Raw genomic sequence first — 26061 nt, 5'->3', positions numbered from 1 at the left:
CTTATAAAGTTTTTTTTTTTTTTTTTAATTTGGATTACCTGAAGGTGTACACAAGTCTACCACTGGAGTTTCCTGTTCATCATGATTTGCTGTATGATGTATAACTGTTGCCCTAGTTCTTCTCTGTCTCCTAGTTGATAACTGTAGAAGTGAAAAATACCTTTATCATATCATGTGCTATATAAACACAAAAAACTCCAATCAAATGTATTCAATTTATTTTAATCATCAACTGGGAAGGGGGGAATTTAATAGAAAAAATACTATTACCATGTGAAGTTGCATATTGCAATATATTATCTCAATACATACTTAGATGGTTAAAGAACCCTCCGAGGTCGGGAATTGAGTACATATAACTTCTTACAGGCATTAACAAATTCAAAATAAAGTTAATTATAAAATAAAAGATTAAAAATATTTACAGTTAAAACTCATGAAATTAAATAGAATATAAATGAATAAAAGAAATTCAAATACACTTATTAAATGTGCTAAACATATACATGATTGTTTGTTTTTTATTTGGTTTTTAGGAGCATTAGCAACTAAGACCATATTGCTCCGGGAATATGCAGTGGTCATCCCCTGACCTTTCTGCATCCTCCGTATTTGGTGGTGATGGGCTCAAACCTCGGTCTAATATACATAATAAAACTAAAAACACCAGAAATAAATAAGTCTTTTAGCTGCCATAAGCAGCCTTTATCAAATAAAGTAAAAGTGTTTAGTGGTGGTTTAACTTAATCACTTATATTCTGTATTTAAATAATTTTAATGTAAATCAAGGAGAGCCTGTATTAAATAACAATTGATCAAGTAAAAATTCTGGTAGTTGGAACTTGAAATAGTAAACATTTTGTTTCAAATCTTGTACGATACTTCATATTCTTTTCTGAATTAATCCTTTATTGAGAAAAAGACGAGGGAAATAAATGTAACAATCATTAATATCTAAAATGCATATAAAAGTTTTTGATTTCAGAATTCTGGTTATTACAATAAGTGATCACAAAATAAATTTAGCATTTAAAAGTAGAAGAATGAATATTCAGCAGCTAGTGGCAGAACATATAACATCCTTGAAGGTAAAATATATTTTTTTAAAAATGTGGTGGCTAATTTAAGACAGTGAATTTTAGCAGAAGGCTGATTGTTTTTAATTATTCTGAGGAATAAAATAAGTGTTCCATTAACCTCTGCACTAATAGGATTGTTATAATAACATTAAATTGTCATAACAGCTATTATGATAACATTAAATATATTTTCTCAAGTGAAAGAGAAGAAATAGGCTAAGTCTAGTAATACTGGAAGAGGACACTCCAGTAGGTCTGTACTTGTTAACAGGAGAGACTGCTTCTACAGGGATGGGATACACTTAAATAGAAAGGGTGCAAGAATATTTGCAGATGCTATCGAGGCAGTGATAGGTGGGTCGGAAAACTGCTAGCTTGGGGGGGATACAAGGACTAATAGATTAACAGTAGCTACTGGCAGAGGTGAAAGTGATTCTTGCACTGCTTCTATTGGAATGAGCAGCAGCCTGGAAAACAAGATGCAGGGTATTTCAGAGACTGCTGGGAGTCATTGTGGTACAAGTAAACACATGGGTTGTGTTAGGGTAGCTAAGAATAGGAACACGTGCATGTGTACACAAGTATCCTTTCTGTATACTTGCATGTACACCAATGCTAGGAGTTTGGAAAATAAATTTGATGAATTTGAGGTATTGCTCAAAACATTAAAGGCAGATATTGTTGGGATATCAGAGACGTGGTGTCACACAGATATAAGGAATGCAGAACTGGAATTTGGGGAGTACAATGTTTACAGAAAGGATAGGAAGGGAGGAGGGATTATGCTATTAGTTAAGAAAATTCTGTATTTATAAATGATATTGATGAAGGTATATCAAGCTTAATGTCCAAGTTTGCAGACGATACAAAGGTTGGCAGGGTTGTTAAGACACTACTGACGCTATGCTGCTGCAACAGGATCTGGAAAGGTTGAGCAGATGGGCTGAGAGGTGGCAAATGAAGTTTAACATTGACAAATGTAAAGTACTACATATGGGAAACAGTAACCCCACAGCAACGTATCAACTCTGGCGCCTCCGTAGCCAGGAGCAGCAGTGCGTAGCACACGCTTCTTGATTAGACCGGGGTTTGAGCCTGTGACCACCAAAGACGGAGTATGCGGAAAGGTCAGGGAATGACCACCGCATATCCCTGGAGCAATATGGCCTTAGTTGCTAATGCTCCTTAAAAAAAAACCAAACAACAAATAACCAAGTATCAACTCTGTGGTACTACACTGACAGTGGTAGAGAATGAAAAGGACCTGGAGATAATTGTGCAGGCAGATATGAAGTTTTCTGAGCAGTGCAGACAGGCTGCAAGAGTAGCTCATGGTGTCTTGTCAATGATATACAGGAATTTTTCTAGCAGCGATAAGGAGGTGATTATTCCCTTGTATAAGGCAATGGTCAGGCCACACCTTGAGTACTGTATACAGGTCTGGAGGCCTTATTTCAAGAAGGATATAGAGCTGCTGGAACAAGTACAGAGAAGCGCAACAAGATTAGTGAATGGAACAAAGTGTTGCTCTTATGAAGAAAGGCTTAAGTTTTGCAAATTAAAGTGTCTGGAAACTAGGCACCGGCAAGGTGATCTGATAGAGGTGTATAAAGCCTTGAATGGTTTGAGCATGCTCAATGCCAATGGGATTCTTCCTCTTACTCAGAATAATCACCTGAGAGGGCATAAATCCAAATTGAAGAAATACAGATGTAGGACAGATGTGCAGAAATTTGCCTTTAGCCAGCGGGTAGTTGGTTGGTGGTACAGGCTTCCATCCCTTGTTGTGGAAGTTCATAGCCTAAAACGGCGCCTCCGTAGCCAGGTGGGAAGGAGCAGCAGTGCGTAGCACACGCTTCTTGATTAGACCGGGGTTCGAGCCTGTCACCACCAAATACGGAGGATGCGGAAAAGTCAGGGAATGACCACCGCATATCTCGGAGCAATATGGCCTTAGTTGCTAATGCTCTTAAAAAAAAAAAAAAAAAACCAAATAACCATAGCCTAAATAAATTTAAGGCTGAGCTGGACAGGTATTTGGAACAAACGGAGGAATGAAATGGGAGTGGTTTTTTTTTTTTTTTTTTTGGCTGATGCTGCATAAACTTGCTTTCTTGCATCATATGCCTCTACTAATGCTAATGTAGGTAGGCAGCATAGTACCTATATCATATAGCAGGGTCCTGAATAGTGTCTGTTGTTGTTGGTTTGGTTTTATTGGCGCATTAGCTACTAAGGCTATAATGCGCCAAGACCATGTCATTTATAAAAAAGTTTAAACTTTCAGTGACCTAATTAGTTAGGTCACTATGTCCAAAGGTATAATAAATATATAAAGGAAAAGTGTATATTTTATATTCGATTAAAAATATTTATTGATTTTAAAAAGCTAAAAACAGCTGACACATTGTCATTGTCGGATAAAATCTGACTGAGTGTATACGGCTCAGTCAGATGATTAAAAGCGGTAAGACGGATATTTCTAAAATCTGGACAATCAATTAAAATGTGTCTCATGGATAAAACTGTGCCACAGTTCTCGCACATAGGACAATCATCTGCCCTCAGCAAAAAAGAATGTGTAAGATGACCGTGTCCTATGCGGAGACGAGCTAGAACAACTTCCTCCTTACGAATCCTGCGCAGACTAGACTGCCACGGTTCAATTACAGGCTTTATATGATGTAATTTATTCGCAGTCTGCCTATTCAACGAATCCTGCCATTGGGAATGTAACTTTTGCTGTACTATTTGCCTGTAGTCTGTATAGGGGACTAACAGGCAGCAGTTATTATTGGGAATTGCTGATTTGGCTGCGGCGTCAGCCAAATCATTTCCCCTAATCCCAATGTGGCTCGGAATCCAGCAGAAGCGGATGTCATATTCGCGTTCATGGAGAACGTGAATCTTCTGCTGAATGCTAGACAGAACTGGATGAGGATTATACCTCACAGATATTAAAGCCTGTAACACACTGAGAGCGTCGGAATATAAAATGAACCGTTGGTATTGGCATTCACTAATGTGATCCAAGGCTAACTCTATGGCATGCAGCTCTGCAGTAAAGATACTGCATTCAGAGGGAATCTGCTCCGATGTAGTGCTGTCTGTAAAGACAGCAGCAGATCCCACGTATGATTCCGACTTCGAACCGTCTGTGTAGACTGGCGCGAAGTCGGAATGTTCAGCTCGGTGTGCTGAATAAAGCTGCAGGTAGACCGATGATGGAGTGTCCGACTTTCCCCAATTTCTAAGGGACAAGTCACATGCCGGGAAATGAGCATACCAGGGTGGAAAGGGTTGCTTTGGTGTTTGGGCAACCTTGTCTACCTTCATATTAAGTTCTTTGAGTAGCTCTTGGAGACGAATACCAAAAGGAAGATTGGCAGTCTTACGGGTGTTGTACAGATTTTCCCATCGTGGCTCAAAAACGAATGGCCACGTAGGATGGTCTGGCAGGGATTTCAGTTTTAAGGCGTACTTTAAAGACAACTGCTTACGACGAAGCGATAACGGTGGTTCGTTTGCTTCGACGTATAAGCTCTGGACAGGGGATGTTCGAAATGCTCCAGTAGCGATACGTAGAGCCTGATGATGGACAGGGTCCAGCCATCGAAGGGCACTGTCTCTGGCTGAACTATATACTTGGGACCCATAATCTAATTTGGATCGCACAAGTGCACGATAAAGCCGTAGCAGGGTGCATCGGTCTGCACCCCAAGATAAAGAGGAGAGCGAGCGGAGCATATTAAGGGCTCTTGTGCACTTTGTGCGGAGTTGACGAATATGATCCAAAAACGTGAGTTTTTTATCGAATATGAGTCCCAAGAATTTTGTGTTCGCTGCTACTGGAATAGCATTTTGTCCGAGCCTTAATTCAGGTTCAGGATGAAGATTACGCTTGTGACAAAAGTGTACGCAAACGGTCTTCTCCGGCGAGAACCTGAATCCATTAGCAAGTGCCCAGGAATTCAGACTATCGATGGCTTTCTGCAGTTGTCTTTCAATAACCCTCATGTTGCATGACTGACAAAAAAATGCTAAAGTCATCAACATAGAGGGCACTGTTTACAGTTGGAGGAAGTTGTTCTGTGATGGAATTTATTTTTATGGCAAAAAGCGTGACACTTAATACTGATCCTTGTGGTACTCCCTCCTCTTGGCTAAAGGAGCGAGAGAGTGAGGATCCCACACGAACTTGGAACAAACAATTGGCTAAAAATGTTTGAATAAAAAGGGGAAGATGCCCTCTAAGGCCTAGGCTATGTAAATCTTTTAAAATGCCAAATCTCCAAGTTGTGTCATACGCTTTTTCCATGTCAAAGGACACCGACACCAAGTTTTCGCGTTTTAGGAAAGCATCCCGGATGGATGCTTCCAATCTAATAAGATGGTCCAAAGTGGACCGGTTCCTTCGGAAGCCGCACTGGATGTTGGAGAGAAGGTCATTTGATTCTAGATACCAAATTAAACGAGAATTAACCATTCTCTCCAGGATTTTGCACAGACAGCTAGTCAGAGCAATAGGACGATAATTGGTGGTGACTTTTGGATCCTTTCCTGGCTTAGGGAAGGCAAGAACGATTGCCTTTCGCCAGGAGTCCGGAAACTGCCCTTCAGTAAAGATTCTGTTATACAGAAGGAGCAGACAATCCATAGATTTTGGTGAGAGATGTTTAATCATTTCATAATGGATGCTATCTGGTCCAACGGCACTTGCTTTGGAAAGAGCGAGGGCTCTTTCCAGTTCCTGAATAGAGAAATCCCCATTGTAGGGATAAATGTTCTTAGATTTAAAGCTAAGTGCCTGTTTTTCGATTTTATATTTCACGACCAGGAACTCTGGGGAATACGAAGATGTTGCAGAGATGTTAGAGAATGTTTCCCCAAGAGAATTAGCTATTGCAGTTGGATCTGCAATAGCGCATCCATTATAATCTAGGATTGAAGAAGGGTGGGATGTATATTTTCCCTTCATTTTCCGGATTTTATCCCAGACTACCTTAGAGTTGGTAGACTGGTTAACAGATGATGTAAAACGGATCCACGATTCCTTTTGACTCTGACGGCGGATATATCGTGCTTTGGCTCGTGCACGTTTAAAGGCTATAAGGTTGGTCGTGGTAGGATATCGGCGGAATATCCCCCACGCTTTGTTTTGAGCCTTTTTTGCTGCTGTGCATTGTGAATTCCACCAAGGTTTAGGAAATGGTGGAAACCGGGCAGATGTTTTTGGAACAGCATTCGCAGCTGCTTGGACAATATTTTCTGTGATGTACTTAACTGCATCATTGATAGGCTCTTGACTGACTGTGCTAAGATCAAAATTTGCCTGACGTTGGAAGGCAGTCCAGTCAGCCTGATCTATCTTCCACCGTGGTAACCTAAAAGGAAGACATGGTCTCCCACTGTGTAACAAGGTTATCACGGGGAAGTGATCGCTTCCGTATGGATTCTCCTCCACTTCCCAAGTGAGTGAAGGTAGTAGAGAAGGGGAGCAGATAGAGAGATCAATGGCAGAAAAAGTACGGGTAGGCATGTGGAAGAAGGTGTTTGTTCCAGTATTTAGAAGGGAAAGGTCATTGTCATTTAGCATATGCTCTATGACTCGTCCCCTTCCGTTGATGTTAGCACTACCCCACAGGGTGTTATGTCTGTTAAAATCCCCGAGAAGTAAGAAAAGGGGGGCAGCTGCGTTAGAAGATCATCAAGGTCTGCCTGGGTGATGTCAGTCCCAGGTGGCACATAGATGGAGCACACAGTTATTAAAAATCCCACTGAAAGGCGAATTGCAACAGCCTCTATGCTGGTTTTAATTAGCAAGGGCTGCGCTGGGGTCTGGTTACCCACAAGGATAGCCACTCCCCCATGTACAGAGCCATCTGCAATTCTATCCTTTCGAAAAACTGTGATGTTATGCATGGTGGGATCATCATTTGCCTTTAGATATGTCTCCTGCAAGCAAAAGCAAACTGGCTCGTGCTTTTGCAGGAGGGCCTTGATGTCATCAATATTTCGCCGGAATCCACGACAATTCCATTGTAGGAATTTAGCCATTATTTTGGCTTGGTGGGTCCATCAGGCGGCTTCCGAGGTGCTGAGGGCTTACTTTTATCAGTCTTGGATTTATCTTTTTTGGGGAAGAATGGACGCTGTCCCGTGTCCATTTCCTCCTCCGCAAAGAGTTCCAAGACTGAATCTTCAGGTACCTCCTTCTGCTTGACATCCATCTTTTCTTGGGTACTAGGGGGGACTTCCCCTTTCTTATTCTTTTCTTTCATAATTACCTTTGGAACTTGTGGAGCATTAGGAGGTACCGATATAGGAGTGGCAGCTGATTGGTCCTTTTGTGCAGGTTTTTGAGAGCTTAAGAGATACCGCGCGATGGGAGTGAAAGACTCCTTTGGAGGAATGGTCATGTCCGTCTGAGTTCCGACGGAACATCTCCCTGCTACCTTCTGGGCATAGGTAGGTTTGTTGATATTCAGGGGTTTGACCGATTTCCTTGCCTCCTGGTATGATATATTTAGCTCTGCCTTCAGCCGTTGAATTTCTTTTTCTTCTTTCCACCTCTGGCATGCTCGTGAATAGGCCGGGTGTTCGCCTTCACAGTTAATACAGGTGGGTTTTGCGGATGAACATGCTGTTGTTTCGTGGTCCTTTGCACCGCATCGAGCGCATGCAAGGACTCCACGGCAGGCCATTTGAGAATGTCCATACTTCTGGCATTTAAAACACCGTAAAGGGTTCGGAACGTATGGACGCACTGAACAGTTGATATATCCAGCTTTAATCTCGTCAGGAGGTTTAGGAGAGTTAAAAGTCAGGATAACACTCCAGGTTTTAACAAGTTTCCCATCCCTTCGCGCAGTAATTCTCTTGACGGCAATGACTCCCTGTGGTTTTAATTCGGAGCAGATTTCCTCCTCGGTTACGTCGAGAAGGTCCCACTCCGAAATGACACCTCTCGATGAATTGAGTGTTCTGTGTGGTGTCACTGTTATAGGGATTCCTCCGATTGATGTTGTTCGGAGTAGATGTTCTGATTGCCTGTCAGTTTTGGTTTCAATTAAGAGGTCTCCAGAACGGAGCCTCTTAACTGATTTGGGTGACCCTGCTAACCCATCTAACCCTTTTTGAATAAAGAAGGGTGACATTTTACCAATCGGTGTCTCATTGGTAGAATGCATGATTAAGAACCGTGGGACTGGCCCTGATGTTACTTCGGTTCGCTGCCTCTTTTTAGCAATACTGCTATCTCTATCTGTGTCAATGTTTTCTGATAGGGACCGGGTTGGGGCCCCTGAAGAAGTAAGTTTATCAGGATTCATGAAGTTTTTTATATGGTTCAGTGCCCGGGCTCCCCACCCACCACGGAGCCCAAAGGGACGCCCACTACCCGGCATGCAATAAATGCGCTCGGGAGTGGGACGCCAGGCCTACCCAGACACTATACCCGCACCGCTGCCAGCCTGAATCCTGTCCCTCGGACCATGAGGGTAGGGGCGTGGCATTGACACGGTTGACCCTCGCAGGCGAGCCTACTAGCCAATTGATCCTAGCCAGGCCTTCCAGGACCACCCGTGTTGTCGAAGCAGGGGCCAAAGTGGTGTATTGAAGCTGGGCCCCTCAACCACCAGGATCCCCCTTTCCGAATTTCCACGGGTCGCAGTGCACGGCAAACACGCCGGATTCCATTGATGTAAGCCTGGAACCTGGGCTGTGGGAGTTGGATCCCAGTGATGCTAGTCTGGAAGTCCAGCAGCGTCACTGGGAGGTCCCCTCACCACGTACAGGTGCCCACGTCGAGGGGAAATAGTGTCTGTCAACATATTTCTAGGTGGCATAGAAGTATCCCACACATGAATGTAATGAGACAGGTCACTTGAGTAGAGATATCATTTCTTTTAATTGGGAGATGGTAAGCATGTGTATAGATAGTTTGTATTATCTCATTGCTGCTATTAATCAGTGCATCACTATGTTTCTTTTTTAAAGTGTGTGTTTTATGATTGTGCCTGCTACCCTTTCCCTTTCAAAAAAAAAAAGGTTTGTGATCTATACAGGTAAAAGGTCAAGTTGCTGGCACTAAGCAATACAATTAAAGCATGTTACTACAAGTGCAAACATATAAAAAGAAATCCATTATAGTATGAGCATTATTAATGTACCATCAAGTTTAATAATGCTAAATATAGTAGCCTATAGAAATAACAGCACCCCAAATAATGGAACATTCGAGCTAACCGCACATTGAGATGGATGTTTACATACAGTGCAGATGTCTTGCAGTGCCGAAAAAAGAAAATGGCGTCACGTGATTACTGTATTTTTTTACGTTTTCCATTTTGAAAGTGAATTCTGTACAAATATCATGGATTATACTGCTGTTTACATTTATTTTAAATTAAAAAACCCTCATTATGGCCTCTTAAAGTTAATACACCTCATACACAGAAGAAAGAAAGAACAACCTTAAAGCTTAGCTACAAACTTGATATTATCCAAACTATTACACTATGGTCATTCAGAAAGTTGAATCATATACCCAAGTGTATCGTGTCTGTAAATTGCGTGTGTTCACTGGTTGATTTGCTTGTTTTGTTGGATGAAAAATCTTGCTATCTATGCCTGAGACTGACTAACTCAGCCACGGAGTGAATAAAACCCATAAAAGTTTCTTGCATCATCGAAGGAATTCAAACCCAGGCCTTTTCCATCTGGTGTGGGGAGGGTGGTGATGATACCAATGTGCTACTCACGCAGACTAATACAATAAAGAAAATAGAATGGGGCATAAGTAGGAGAGTATTAATGGCAGAAAATAACACTGGATCATCAAGGTGTTTATGTATTTTATGTGCAGTTACAGTACCTCGAATCCCCAAAGGTGTCATTATTCTAAAAGTCTACTGTACTAGAAAATTCTAGTTATAATGTGCACTTTAAAAACTGAAACAATGTAATTCTTCTCATTTATGCTTTTGACAATAAATTTTGTTTAACTTTAAACTGCATATGCCATTCAACAAGACAGGCCTCCCGGTTCATTCTGCCATCAGTTTGTAGGAATTCCTGAATAAATTATAAAGGTTGGCAAGGTGGTTAATCATAGTAAGGATATGCTACTGCAATAAGATCTAGACAAATTATGCAGATGGGCTGAGAAGTGGCAATTGAAGTTTAATATTGACAAATGCAAGGTACTTCATATGGGAAGTAGTAATCCCAGATTAATGTACCAACTATGTGATACCACATTCAGGGGTGGAGAATAAGAAAATCCTGGCTGTAATTAAGCAGTTAGATATGAAGTTCTCTGAGCAGGGCAGACAAGCTGCCAGGTTAGCTCATGGGATTTTGTCAATGATATACAGGAATTTTTTCAGTAAGGATAAGAAAATTACCCCTTTGTATAAGGCAATGGTCAGTCCACATCTTGAGTACTGCATACAAGTCTGGAGGCCTAATTTTAGGAAGGATGTGGATCTGTTGTAACATGTGCAGAGAAGTGCAACGAGATTAGTAAGGGGAACAAAGGTATTCCCTTCCAGGAAAGGCTTCAGACTAGGAACCTGCCTGGAGACTAGAAAAATGTGAGCAGATATAATTGAAGGGGTTGAGTAAGCTCAGCACTAATGGAATTCTTTCTCTCTTGCTCAAACTACAATACATGAGGGGGCATAAATTGAAACTGAGGTAGGATGGTTGCAGGATAGATGTGCCTTTACACACATCTACCCTACCCTGGACAATCACTGGAATAAACTTCCATCTGGTTGTTGTTTGGTTTTTTTAGGAGCATTAGCAACTAAGGCCATATTGCTCTGGGAATATGCGGTGGTCATTCTCCGACCTTTCCGCATTCGGTGGTGACGGGCTCGAATTCCATCTGGTGTTGTAGATTGTAGAGATGGGTAGTTTGCCACAAGGTGTCTGTCAGATGTTAAACAAACAGGTAACCTCCTTTAACTGAGATAATTCAAAGTGAAACTGAAAAATATTATATAATTGAGAGAATGACTGAATTAGTATTAGAAAATGATACAAAGTAAATTTATATAGATCAACCAAAAAAAAAAAAAAACTCTACCCATCTCATCCCTCCAACTCCTCTAATAATTTTCCAAATTCTTTTCTAAATTTATTTATAAATTTACTAACTACCCACCCCCACAATACCAGATGGCTGACTGAAAGCAAATCTTCACACACTTATCCTATAACCATCCTTTTTCAATTTAAATTTATGTCCCCTTTTGTATTTTATCTGAGTAAGAGTTAGGATTCATCCACATTTAATTTACTCAATCTATTTAAGGCCTGAAACACTTCAATCATGTCACCTCACAGGTACCTAGTTTCCAGATGTAGCAATTTGCAGAACTGAAGTTTTTAATGATAAAAGTAGCCTTTTGTGTCCATGAGTAATCTTGTTGCTCTTTTCTACACCTCTTTAAACAGATTTGATATCCTAAAATGAGGCTTCAGACTTGTATGCAGTACTCAAGATGTAGCTTAACCAATGCCGTATACAAGCCAATCACCTTGGGTCCCTGCTTATAAAATTTCTGTATATATCACTCACAAACCTCAGCTATCCTAGCCTGTCTACACTGTTCAGAAAGGTCGTTTTCTTTCCTTAAGTGCAGTACCACCCAACTGGTAAACTATTCTGGTATTACTGCTTCCTATACAATATCTTGTATTTTTAAAAGTTAATACCTTAATTTCTGCTTCTCAGCCCATGTGGTTAATTTTTCTGCATCTTTTTGCAGCATCATATTCTGATTTTCATCATTAGCCATCTTGCCAACCTTTGTATTATCTGAAAACTTGAATATTAAACTGTCTTAATCAATATAATTAATAAATATTGAAAACAATATAGGACCACGCACTGAACCATGAGGGACTCAACTAATAACATTAGTCCAAGAAGAGCAATGCCTATTTATAACTACCATCTGTCTTCTGCCACTCAATAACCCCTTTAGCCAGTAATCCTAATGCCACACTGCTTCAATCTGTATGGTGGCTATTCATGGAATGGTAACAAAAGCTTTGCTGAGATCTAAATATACAATACAGAAATTATTTTTTGCATCCAGTTCCTTTGTTACTATGTCATGGTAGTCAATCAGATTGGTCAGACAAGATATTCCTCCAATGAATCTGTACTGCGAATGCCATATAATTGTGTTCCTATTAAGATGATCCTGAATTACTTCTTTAATCAGAGACTGTTATTTTCTCTGGAATAGACATTAAGCTTACAGGTCTACAATTACTTCTTCCTTTGATCCCACTTCTCCCTACCCTGAATCCAGAGATTCTGCTTATTTTAACTGTATAGATTTCACAGCCCAAGATGCCTTATTTACTTTCAAATTCAACAATTTCTCTTGTACTTTCCTCTGTTATCAAAATATTATCCCGCTCCCAGTTAAGTTGGTATATCTCTGGTATGCCGATTCATAAACACTTCATGCATAAATATAGATGCAAAATATTTATTCAGTTTATCAGCAACCAGAATAGGATCATCAGTAGTTATTCCATTCACATCTAGTGGATCAATGTGATTCATTCCCTTCCATCTAGTGTTAACATAAAATATGTATGTAAAACAAGCATATTTACAAGAACTGTTTCCATATGAAATTTCCATCTTGAGAAATGGAACTTTTATCATTTTCATATTTTGTGAATTCTATCAGAGAGAACTGTAAATTTATTATCTACTTAAACTCTGCATTAAGTATATTTATTAGCATTATTAGTAATATCTAAAACATATTTTTCATGTCTTTTTTTTTTTTTTTTTTTATCAATTTTGCTGTTTAATCAAATTTTAACAATGCTTCTTTTATTATTAAATTTTACCTGCAAATGTTTAAACAGTGTTGTGTCTTCTGCATTCCATGTGTATAATACTGTAATATACATACTACAGTTAGGATATAGAGTGGATTTTTAGAATAAAAAAGTTTTGGAATGATAATTAATGTTGTAGCTTTTTTGTAAATGAAAAGGAAAAATCACATGGAATTATTTCAGTGTATTTTTATACATGCAACTGGTAAATGCAGGAACAAAGAAACTGCTCAGCTTAGACATGTATATCTTCCACTCTTCTCAATTATTTGTGAATGAATTTGTAATCCAAGTAATTCCTAAATTTGATATAAATTCCCATTCATTTTCTTCATCAGATGAAGTAAAATAGGCCAGGGATAATTAATTCTGTTAAAATCATCTCAACTGGATGCCAGTTATCTGGCATTTAAGGAGGAATTCATATGTAGTAGAGGATGTTAATTTTTTAAATTAAAAGAAATTGCCAAAACAGATTCATATCAAATACAAAGACCAGTGGACTAGAGTTTTAACAAAGAAGATTGTCAATGCCTTTCTTTAGTTACTCTATTAATCCAAGCAGTGATACTTGAATGATCAAGCATGTTTTATTTAAATATGTTTAGCTTTAACATTTAAGGTGGCCACCAGTTTATTTTAGAATGTACACCTTTATATGCTTTATATCTGTTTGTATACTAAATCTTGTTAATAACATATATCAAAGTATACTATTTTCTTAGAAATATACTAAATATACTATTGTCTTTGCATATTATGAAAAAGAACACTACACAATTAATGAAAATAGACCTTTCTGAAGAATATTCAAGTTCTTTGACTTGTGTGTGTATTGATGGGAAATCAGATTTGGTCATACTAAGCAGTTTCCTTAATTTTTTTAGAAATGCTCTTTCCTTGATTTTAAGGTTAAGTCAGCACAGAAACTTTTCGGAAAAAGGAAACTGTTAATAAAAGTTCAAAAAAGATTGTATGATATGGCAATTTTTCAAGGCCCAAACAAGAAGTTTGAACAGTTTTCTATATTTCTGAGATTAAAAGAAAAAAATGACAACACACAAACAAAGAACTGTTTCCTATTTTTGTTCATTTTTCTTATTTGTCCTCGCTTTTTACCATTATATATGGGGTCAGCGTTTTTTTTTTTTTTTTTTTTTTTATTGTTTTGGCATGAAATTTTTATGGTCGGATGTCCTTCCAGACACCAACCCTCACCCTTTATCCGGGCTGGGGATATGCAGTGGTCATTCCCTGACCTTCCGCATCCTCCGGATTTGGTGGTCACAGGCTCGAACCTCGGTCTAATCAAGAAGCATGTGCTACGCACTACTGCTCCTGCCCACCTGGTACCTCACAGGTACCTAGTTTGGTTTTTTTTTTTTTTATATATTATGGGGAAGAATACAATAAAATAATTATATTAAGATATATACCAGATAGATTTATCAAAAAAAAATATATATATATATTTATACAAAAGATAGTCCCTTGTGGGTAGCACAGTTGGCAGAATCGCAGTCTTCCCCGCACTAGGTGTAAAAGACCTGAGTTCGAATCCCGTCGATTATGTGGGGAATTTTTATGGGCATTAATCACAATGTTGCTGAGTTAGTTGTTCATATTACTGCCAAAGGCTTCTCATAAGCTGCCTTAGCCCACCTAACCATGTTTGTAACTTCATTACAGACTAGTTTGTACTTGCTGTATGTTTTTGTGTTGCCTGATAATTTTAATCAACCCATACAATTTTCTTCTGTCACTAATCTCATCAGTAATCTGCTTAGGTAGAAACCCTGAACAGCATATTTTGATATGAAAAGCTTTGTAGCTTCTACAATTACTTCCCTGAATGCTTCCCATTTAGAATTTGCGGTTGCAACATTATCAATTGAACTCGTGAAACGAATTTAAAAACTAAGACCACTGTAGTCACCTTTACAAAAGCAAAATCCCTGTTCCTTACCCTTGACAATAGCTAATCTTTACATACAGGGTGTTTCAGTTAAACGTTTCAGAACTTCTAAGAGGGGTAGGGTACATCCTGACAACTCGAAATCATATAGCAATGTGGGGTCGGAAATGCTTTCCTGAAGCGGTGTTGTACACAGAAGCACCATGAAGAAAAGAGACCGTAAGTGAGAAATCGTTTTAATAATACATGAAAAGAAGCAAAAGGTACATGGATTAAAGTAAGTGTTCGAAGTTTCTTCCACGGGCTACAATGCACGCCTCACATCTCCGACGCATGGACATCCGAACATTCTGGAATACTCCAGGCGAATTTCGAATTTCTTCGGCAGCTACTGCGATTCTTGCAACCAGCTCCTCAGCATTGTCAACAGGGGTGTCATAAACTAGCGATTTCATATGACCCCAGAAATAAAAATCAAGACATGATAGGTCGGGTGACCGAGCAGGCCAACGCACGGGACCACCACGTCCGATCCACTGTTGACCAAATGTGACATCCAGGTAGTTACGAACATCTCCGCTATAATGGGCAGGGGCTCCATCGTGTTGGAACCACATTGTCTGTTGCGTCGATGCAGAAATCTGTTCATCTCTCAAAAGTTGTGGCAATACTTGCTGCAGAAAGATCAAGTAGATAGGTCCGGTTAGACGACACGGTAACAGGTAAGGTCCAATGAGGTGATCTCCCATAATACTGGCCCATACATTGACCGAAAATCGAATCTGTGCTGCACGACGTCATATTGCATGCGGGTTCTCGACCGCCCAGATATGGTCGTTATGCGTGTTGAAAATTCCTTCCCTTGTGAAGGATGCCTCATCGGAAAACAACACTTCAGCAGGCAAAAAGGGATTTGTAGCACATTTTCCAAGGTACCACTGTGCAAAAGCAATACGAGGTGCATAATCCTCCGGTTGCTGTGTCTGGACACGCTGCACGTGAAACGGATGCATGTCTTGTTCTCGGAGAATCCTCCAGACGCTGCAATGGGAAACCCCGACTGCGTTTGCTAGACTTCGTGTACTCGTTCTTGGATTCCCCTGTACATGCTGCAGCACATTCTGTTCGACGGCTGGAGTCCGTGCTGTTCTTACCCTGTCCCTGTCAGCTCTTTCAAATGAACCTCTGTCAGCTAACCTCTGATGCAGTCTTGCAAAGAAATTATGACTGGGAATACGCCTCGTCGGATATTGTTCCGCGTACAAACGCTGTGCGGCTGGCCCACTACAATTTGCAGCCCCGTACGCCAAATGCATATCGGCTAACTCTGCGTTCGTGTAATCATCCATCCTACTAACTTGGCGTTCTTGTTCAAGAAATTCGAAATTCGCCTGGAGTATTCCAGAATGTTCGGATGTCCATGCGTCGGAGATGTGAGGCATGCATTGTAGCCCGTGGAAGAAACTTCGAACACTTACTTTAATCCATGTACCTTTTGCTTCTTTTCATGTATTATTAAAACGATTTCTCACTTACGGTCTCTTTTCTTTATGGTGCTTCTGTGTACAACACCACTTCAGGAAAGCATTTCCGACCCCACATTGCTATATGATTTCGAGTTGTCAGGATGTACCCTACCCCTCTTAGAAGTTCTGAAACGTTTAACTGAAACACCCTGTATATCCCACATCAGTATGCTGTGATCACTGCCACCTAGTGGTTCTTTTATTTGCAGATTATTAATGCACTGCTGATAATCAGATCAAGAGTTCTGCTTACCCTTGTTGTCTTTCTAACATGCTGGTGTAGAAAGTTTCATTCAATAAATCCTGAAAGGTTCTGCTACTGTGCAAGTGACCAGCCCACCACAAGTTCTTCAAATACTGGTAACAAAAAATATAGGATTTAATTTAATTTTAAAAATTAAAAAAAAAAAAAAAAAAAAAGTGGCCCGTCAGACACCAGGATTTCATTTCATTCCAAAAATTTAAAAAAAAAAAAGGTGTATTTCAGACACCAAGTTAAAAATTGGGAAATATGAACTGCCAAATGAATGTTTTATCAAATTAACATTCTTCTATATTTCAGATTTCCATTATATTATGACAGTGTGTGTGTGTGTGTGTCAGTAACAAAACTACAAATTCTGGGCTCACAAACAGGCCCTTATTTTAAATGCTTGGTTAACAACATTTAATAAATTGGTCAACTACTGAGAGCCGGGCACTAAGGACGAAGGGTCTGTAGTCAAGAATGGTTGTTAGTGTAGTATCTCAAATAGAGAGCTTTATGGTAACTGAAAAAGGTTTCTAGTACACCGACTTGGCCTAAAACTGAAGAACTAATGAAAACATTGTCTGAGTCTTTCCAGTTGTGAATGACATGGGTGGGAGAAGTGACTGACTTCTGGAGAAGCGATTAAAGTCTTGAGGGAGAAGCGACTGGCAGGTGAGGATTGCGCAAGGCTCTGCGCAGGTGCCTCCCCACCACCGCTGCCTCAACACTGGCTCTCTAGGTACTTCCTTGCCGGGACAACTCCAGCTATGAAAATTGTTAAAAAATACTTCTTGTCGCAAAATTTATAATGACCTTTATAGAATTGTTAACTAACTATTTAGCAATCTTTTTGTCACCAAAAGGAGAGTTACTTAGTACAAAGAAGCATGCTATCAAAGTGCAATAAAAAATTGTTTTTTTAATTTTAACACAAAAAGTAAATGATAGATTTCAATCGCAATAGTTTTCCCTTGATGAGCATCGAATAATGCATAGCTAATCAAATTTTTAAAAATTATTTTTTTAGTGTTGCCCATAATTGAATACAATGCATAGCTAATGTGATTTTAAATTTTTAGCTCCATTAGCGACAGAAATAGAGGGGAGGGACACAAAAATTACTCACATTTTCCTATCTGGCACTGCCATTTTTAACTTTAAAAATATTTTAAAATATTTTTGAGCTCTTTATATTATATACTGTTGGAAAGAACTCGTTGAGCTCTTTCCAACAGTGTATAATAAGCTATAGGTTGTCAACAACATTTTTGTTCCTCCCACATTTAACCCCCCATTTCTCAGACAAATCTTTGTCAACAACCATCACTATGGTGTTATGTTGGCCCACATGATGTACAAGCTCATGTAAAATTTCAAGTCAATAGGTTGAGTGGTTCCAGAGATACAATGCTGTGACAGATGGATGGACAGACAGACAACCGAGTGACATTATAAGGGTCCTTCATTAGACTCGGACCCTAAAAACCAACTGTCTCTCCCCCTCATACATTGTGCATTGGTGGACCAGATGTATGGTGTGGTAGTTTTGCAACTGGTGTGCGGTATGTTTGAAATTTTTTTGGTTGATGCATACTTCAATGTATTGCTATTTTTATTACTTAACGAAATTGCATTTGATGTGGTTTTTTTTTTTTTTTTTTTTTTAAGGTGCAGGGACTTATGTCCATATAGAGCATGACAGAATTATATTCATAAAACTTTCTTTATAACACTTAATTACATTCAATAAATCTGAATTTTATTCTCAATGTCTCTGCATTTCTCATAGCTTTTTAACATTTGTTTGAGTTTGTGGCACTTTTTTTCCAATAGTTATTTTTTTATAATAAATTAATTTCAGCTATGTTGCTGAAAAATGGCATATTATTATAGGATTAATCTTTAAATGAACCACTCCTTTACTATGTGGATAATACAAAGTTATTTTATTCATTAAGCGCTTTGATCTAATTCCTAAATATAGGGCTATAGCCCTGTATTTAGGAATTATTAGGATTTTCCAAATAATGTATTTGGGAATTATTAGGAAATATCTAGGAATTAGTTATTGGGATCTGGCGAGGGTTCTGAAATAAGTTTAGGTCAAAAGCAAGAGATAATTTAATTAATAAATTATCTCTGTTTTATCAAAGTGTAAAAGAATGGTTAACTCAAAATTAATCCATGGATATGTCACAGAGCATCATTTCCAAATTATATTAGGCACTATGATATTATTAACTCTGATTTACATATTACATTTAATCTAACCCATATAATTTTTGTTTGAAAGTTCTTGTACAGCATTTTTTCACTCATTTTCTGCCTATACCTCTCCTCTCCACCATTCCAGGGGCTCACATCTGGTGAAAGCGCTTTCGTAGCCAGGTGGGAATGAGCAGCAGTGCGTAGCAAACGCTTCTTAATTAGACCGGGGTTTGAGCCCGTCACCACCAAATACGGAGGATGCGGAAAGGTCAGGGAATGACCACCGCATATCCCGGAGCAATATGGCCTTAGTTGCTAATGCTCCTAAAAACCAAACAATAATAACATCTGGTGAGTATGGGCTTGGCACAACCAGGGTCTTGAGCTAGATATTATCATTCTTCTCTTTCTTGGAGATTCCCTTCTAATTTTTGACTCTCTCTCTTTCAGGGTAACTCGGGAAATGTTTTTTGGCTGGTGCAGCATAAGCCTCAGGCTTCCTTGTACCATATAGCTAATAATAATAATTCCCTTAATTTTTGTTTACCATCCTTATATGTAGGGTGGGATATAGCAACTTTCAGAAAAATACACGATAGGTATGAAGATTTAAATTATAAAATACTACTGGTGCAGATGTATTACCTATATTCACATGGGTAATATATTTGTGCCAAACAGAGCAAATTAGTTTCTAGATGAATTGTATTTTTCATAGCTCTATTATATGAAACAAAAACAGAAAACACTGCAGCATTCATATATATATATATATATATAAAATTTATGGGAAAAGGTACTTGAGAGGATTTCATTTTATTTTCAATAAAAAAAAAAAATCTATAATAACAGAAAATGAAAAACGTCAGGTCAGATGCCACGCTATGGATAATACAGGGCCTTAATAAAATGATATTAAAAAGTCAGTCTCATACAATGAATCTGGATAGTTGCTAAAAAAGAGATAAAACTTAATTTTTGTTGCTGTTTTGTGTATTTTTATCATATTATTATATATGATGGAATTGTTTATAATAAACGTACTCTGTTTTATCAACCAAGCATTTTTATTTCCTAACATTTTAATAAACAATAAATGCTATGACTATTTAAATGTTGATATTAACAAAAAAATTACTTGGTTGGGAAAATCTTTTCCTTTATACGCGGGGAAAATGGTTGGGCAAAAATACATTAATAGTTGATCGATTTCTCCCTGCCCCCCTTTCCACTGCCTAAAGAGATATCAGTTAGTCTAAATACTCTACGATTTTTGTGCGGGTATATTATCTATAATTAAATATATTTTTATCTATAATTAAAATATATAAATATATAGATTCGTCTCTAATCAAAGAAGCTTACACCACATGAATTTTCAATCTATTCTGAATTACCAGCTAATGTGATTATAACTTAGTATAGCCGCCGAGGGAACTAAAAATGCTGACTACATGTAACAAAGTAATAATTTACTTAAATTTTCACTGTTTTGCTGAATCTACGTAGCTACTGTATGTGATCTCGACAGAAGTACGGAAAATTGAAGACAGAAATTGGCACAACTACATATATTTTTTCAATTATTCATTCATAGTTTAAGAAACACTAAATAAAAAAATGAAATCCTCTGACAGAAAGCTGGTATATATTCCTACAAATTAAAAAACAAAAAAACAAAATGCTTATCCTTAGATATGAGAGAAAGCTAGTATATTACACAGTGAATATAAAACATCATTATTTATTAACCTTAAAAAATTGTTTCTGAATAAAATACTCACTGAGCTCATTTTCATTAAACAAACGTTGTTGGTTATTTAACGATATGACGTGTGTACTTGAAAGCATTTACTGCTCTCACCAAATACGAAATCTGAATGATAGTATTGGAGAAGCCTAAAGTTAAAATAATAATATAATGAGCAAATATTTTTAATTTCTATGGAAATTTTGGGGCCGAAACGCTAAATCATGATTGTCCTGATGTTAAACAGACGATCATAACCGTCAAAATCAACATTTGCACCTTAACGTAATTTTCCAATTCACCACCAGGTCGAATACAAATAAAAAAATATAAAATATTTCAGTTCATCCCCCTTTAATTAAGAAAATAGCAACGTCACCTTTCATTTCAAATATAGCAATGCTACGTCAAAAAACATTACGCAAAACAAATACGGTAAGTTCCAGATTTACCAATTGCATTTTAGAAATCACGATTTGGTGAATTCTAAAATGTAATTAATTATAAGACGTGCCATGAATTAAAATAATGTATATTGGAGAGGTTGTATATAATACTATAAAGATGGTGGAACAGGACCAGAGTATTTCGACGAGGGGAAAAAATTAGCGATATTAGAGAAAAATTATCACCTTTTAAGGGCACAAAAGGTGATACTGGTGTACATGTTGGTACTAATAATGTTAAGCGAGCACTACATGAAAACTAATTGGCACGACCTCTCCATTTCCCACTCGCTTGGAGACTTATGGGACGATTCCCGTGGACAACAGGCGAAATTTCCAAAGTCCTGTTCATGAACCCCAGGGGCTCACATCTGGTGAGTATGGGCTTGGCACACCCAGGGTCCTGAGCTGGATATCATCATTCTTCTCTTTCTTGGTGATTCCTTTCTACTTCTCTCTCTCTCTCTCAGGGTAATAGGGAAATTTTTTTTTTTTTTTTTTTTTTTTTGGCTGGTGCAGCATAAGCCTCAGGCTTCCTTGCACCATATGTCTATTAATAATAATAATAATAATAATAATAATAATTAGAAGCCATAGTCAGCAGATTTAAGATGTATCATATAGGGCATTCCTAGTAAGTTACTTGGTGTTTTCAGCCTCATAACATACACACAAACTGGAACATGAAAACACTTTTACAGAATTATTATTCTGTTAGCACACTCTTGGGGAAGAGGGAAGTTAACGGCGTGAATGTCTCCCCAAGACGACTTTGGGAAACTTGATGTCTTAAATATGCTTTTAGCGGTATGGTGCTCAGGTTTATCAATAACTGAAATTTGGCGAAATAATGAGCACTTAAACCTACATCAATTGTGCAGTTTGTTTTTAATTTTTTAAAGAATAACAGACTATTCTCAGAACGTTTCGTGGTACATCCTGAAAAACTTCTTCAGTGAAGGTTAAGACAGCACAACCAGTAAATCATGGCGATTTGATTTACATAAAGTTGTTAATTGATTACACATTTCATATTTGTTAAGGTTTAGTCTTGAATTACTTAACAAATATCTATTACCGAACATCAGGTAAAGATAATATTTTAATTGTTTTAAATAATTTTACATTAGTTATCAATTTAGTTAATAAAATTAAAAAAGATGCAACGAACTAGTTAACTTTACAAGATGAATAAGAAAGATGAAGAGAAATTTAAATTAACTGCTAAATTAAACTAAATTAATGTCACAGTTTTAGGATCTCAGATTACATAGATTCTGAAATTTATGGGTGGTCTAATTAAAATAGATTCTGTAGAACGAATAAAATTTCCATATAACAAATAGGTACGCATTGTCGCAACCCTGGCCTTTAGGGAATAGAACTGCTGATGTAGAATGCACGATTAAGAACTAAAAACATTTCACAATTTCTTGGAGTTCATAACACATTTACAGCCGACTCCCACATACTGTGCCGAAAAGTCGCGCTGGTCAACTGCTTTCTTGTGTTCATAACCAGAGGAAAAAATGAAGGCATATTCCCGACGCGGATAATACACTGTGGTCAACCTGTGTTCTACTGTTACACTTTATTAGAGAATTAAGAGAGAGGGATTTTCCTTTATTTTTGAAATTAATCTGTTCTTTCGCAGAAATGAGTCATCCACACTTTCAGTAAATTTCACCGGTCTCAGTATCCACGGTAGGTATAAGTGGGCCCTAATTTAGATCATGGCGTTAAAAAAAGAAATCGATTTAAAATTTTTGGGTTACAGAGGCCATGCGAGGTTCCCCTGTATGGTGAGACTTCAGCCTAGCGCCTCATACGCCTGTTTATAAGTACAGCCCAGCATACGAATGGTGATCATTTAATTGGCGGACTGAACATTTTATTTTTACCGCGCGAACTTTCAAGAACTGCCGCTCTCCCTGATCAGACTCTATGTGCGTATTTCAGTACTGCCGAGCTAGTGGTGCGTGTATTTTATCCCCATGTCACTGACGATCGTTTTGAAGCAAGCATCACGTCGGACATGCAGATTCAACAGCAATATGAGATTCGTTATTGTTTCAGATATGGCTTAAATGCATCGTAGCTCATATCTGGTGAGTATGGTCTTGGCACACCCAGTGTCCTGAGCTTTATATCATCATTCTTCTCTTTCTTGGTCATTCCCTTCTACTTGACACACACACACACACACACACACACACACACACACACACACACACACACACACACACACACACACACACACACACACACACACACACACACACACACACACACACACACACACACACACACACACACACACACACACACACACACACACACACACACACACACACACACACACACACACACACACACACACACACACACACACACACACACACACACAGCTAATATTGCCGAGGAAGTGATTATTGCCACATCCTACTTATTCATTGGACTTAGCGCCGTGCCATTTCTTCCTGTTTCTACGTCTGAAGAAAGCTCTGAAAGGGAAGCGTTTCGTGTCATGCACAACGATGCTCGCAGAGCTACAATGGAAGTATTTCTCAGACTTTCGAAAAATGTTAGCATTAGCATTAGCATTAGTAGAGGCATATGATGCAAGAAAGCAAGCTTATTCAGCATCAGCCAAAAAAAAAAAAAAAAAAAAAAAAAAACAACCACTACTCCCATTTCACCCCTCAATTCATTCGAACCTGTCCAGCTGAGCCTTAAATTTGTTTAGGCTATCAACTTCAACAACAAGCGATGGAAGTCTATTCCACAAACCAACTGCCCGCTGGCTAAAGGCGAATTTCCGCACATCTATCCGACATCCGTCCTTCCTCAATTTGAATTTATGCCCTCTCAGGTGATTATTCTGAGCAAGAGGAAGAATCCCATCGGCATTGAGCATGCTCAAGCCATTCAAAGCCTTGTACACATCTATCAGATCACCTCGGCGATGCCTAGTCTCCAGGCTCTGTAATTTGCAAAACTTAAGCCTTTCTTCGTAAGAGCAACCCTTTGTTCCATTCACTAATCTTGTTGCCCTTCTCTGTACTCGTTCCAGCAGCTCTACATCCTTCTTGAAATGAGGCCTCCAGACCTGTATACAGTACTCAAGGTGTGGCCTGACCAATGCCTTATACAAGGGAATAATCACATCCCTGTCCCTGCTAGAAAAATTCCTGTATATCATTGACAAGACACCATGAGCTACTCTTGCAGCTCGTCTGCACTGCTCAGAGAACTTCATATCTGCCTGCACAATTACCCCCAGGTCCTTTTCATTCTCTACCACTGTCAGCGTAGTACCACAGAGTTGATACGTTGATCTGGGGTTACTGTTTCCCATATGTAGTACTTTACATTTGTCAATGTTAAACTTCATTTGCCACCTCTCAGCCCATCTGCTCAACCTTTCCAGATCCTGTTGCAGCAGCATAGTATCAGTAGTGTCCTTAACAACCCTGCCAACCTTTGTATCGTCTGCAAACTTGGACATTAAGCCTGATACACCATCATCAATATCATTTATAAATACAGAAAACAACAATGGACCCAACACTGAACCCTGAGGAACTCCACTAATAACATTAGTCCACGTTGAGCAGTGTCCATTGATTACCACTCTCTGTCTTCTGCCACTCAACCATCCCTTTATCCATAGCAGCAATTTGCCTCGAATGCCACACTTCTCCAATTTGTGCAGCAGTCTTCCATGCGCAACAGTATCAAAAGCCTTTCTAAGATCCAAATATATAATATCAAAGTTATTCCCTGCATCCAGTTCTTTTGTGACTACATCATAGTATCCAATCAAATTGGTCAGACAAGACCTGCCCTTAACAAACCCATGCTGTGTCTGAGCTATAACTGAATTCTTGTCCAGATGATCCTGCAGTGCTTCTTTAACCAGTGCCTCCATTAATTTTCCTGGAACCGAAGTTAAACTAACAGGTCTATAATTACTTGTGTCAGCCTTTGATCCTCCTTTGTGAATTGGGGTTACATTTGCACATCTCCAGTCCATGGGTACCTCCCCTGAGTCCAATGAAGCTCTCATAATTATGGCTAGCGGTTTGCTTACTTCCTTTGCTGCCTCCTTTAATATAACTGGATAGATCCCATCCACCCCGGGTGCCTTTTTTATGTTTATCCTCAACAATTTCTCCTCCACTTTCCTCTCAGTTATTAGAAAATCATCTAGCTCACTGCCAATGTACTTCACCTACGACATTCCCCTTCCTGAATAACTCCTCATGTGTGAATGTAGATGCAAAATACTCGTTTAGATTGTTAGCCACCTGAGCAGGATCCTCAACTGTTGAACCATCAACATCCAGTGGACCAATCTGATTCATCCCTTTCCTTCTTGAGTTTAAATAGGTAAAGAACTCTTTTCTGTTTTTCTTTGCATCCTTTGCCAAGGATTTCTCATAATCTGCCTTTGCCTGCCTGCCTAATCTCCTTTGTGACTTGGTTACAGACCAACTTATATCTATCATAGGCTTCCACGTCACCCATTAATTTGTATGTATCCCATGCATTTTTCTTCTCTGCCATATGTCTCATTAGTTCATCTGACAACCATGTTTCGGGAGAACCATTTAATGCGTGGGTACGATGGTGGTGAAAGTGTGTAAGGTTCAAGGGAGAGTACGAGGCGCGTTCAATAAATCATTTACATACTTATGAAGGAAATGAGATAGAGACAAATTTTAATTTCCAATGTAACTTCCCTGAACTTTAAAATATGTGTTCCATTTTGTTCACAATGAGGAAAAAACCAGACATATAAAATTCTTTTGTCCTGTCCTTCCAAGAACGCAAAAACAGCAGACTTCAGTTCATTAACGTTTTTCTTGAAGTGTCAAAATAGAATATAGCCACTGAGGGCAGATCCGGCCTGTAAGGTAGATGGATAAGTTTTGTAAAGTCAGTATCTCAAAGTAGCAGCCACAGCATATGACCTGTGTACTGGTGCTTATTCCTGAAGAATCAGTA

At 38.7% G+C, this 26061-nt stretch overlaps 1 protein-coding gene across 1 annotated transcript in view; it reads right to left on the bottom strand.

Moving 5' to 3' along the window:
* The window catches only part of LOC150078306 (uncharacterized), a 159387-nt gene extending 138489 nt beyond the window's left edge, over nucleotides 1–20898 (bottom strand). Inside the window, exons 1-2 of the mRNA XM_090384833.1 lie at nucleotides 20640–20898; nucleotides 39–141 (exon numbers count right to left, since the gene is read on the bottom strand). Of these exons, the coding sequence (XP_090240959.1) occupies nucleotides 39–141; nucleotides 20640–20654 (118 nt within the window). The 5' untranslated portion in view covers nucleotides 20655–20898. The remainder of the gene's footprint in view (nucleotides 1–38; nucleotides 142–20639) is intronic.
* Nucleotides 20899–26061: the final 5163 nt, after the last annotated feature.

The sequence above is a fragment of the Mastigoproctus giganteus genome, chromosome 11 (assembly GCF_048544385.1).
Source record: "Mastigoproctus giganteus isolate SK-2022 chromosome 11, ASM4854438v1, whole genome shotgun sequence".
NCBI classification, from domain to species: Eukaryota; Metazoa; Arthropoda; class Arachnida; order Uropygi; family Thelyphonidae; genus Mastigoproctus; species Mastigoproctus giganteus.
The sequence above is the reverse complement of the archived record's forward strand: the minus strand, read 5'-3'. Positions and strand labels throughout refer to the sequence as shown.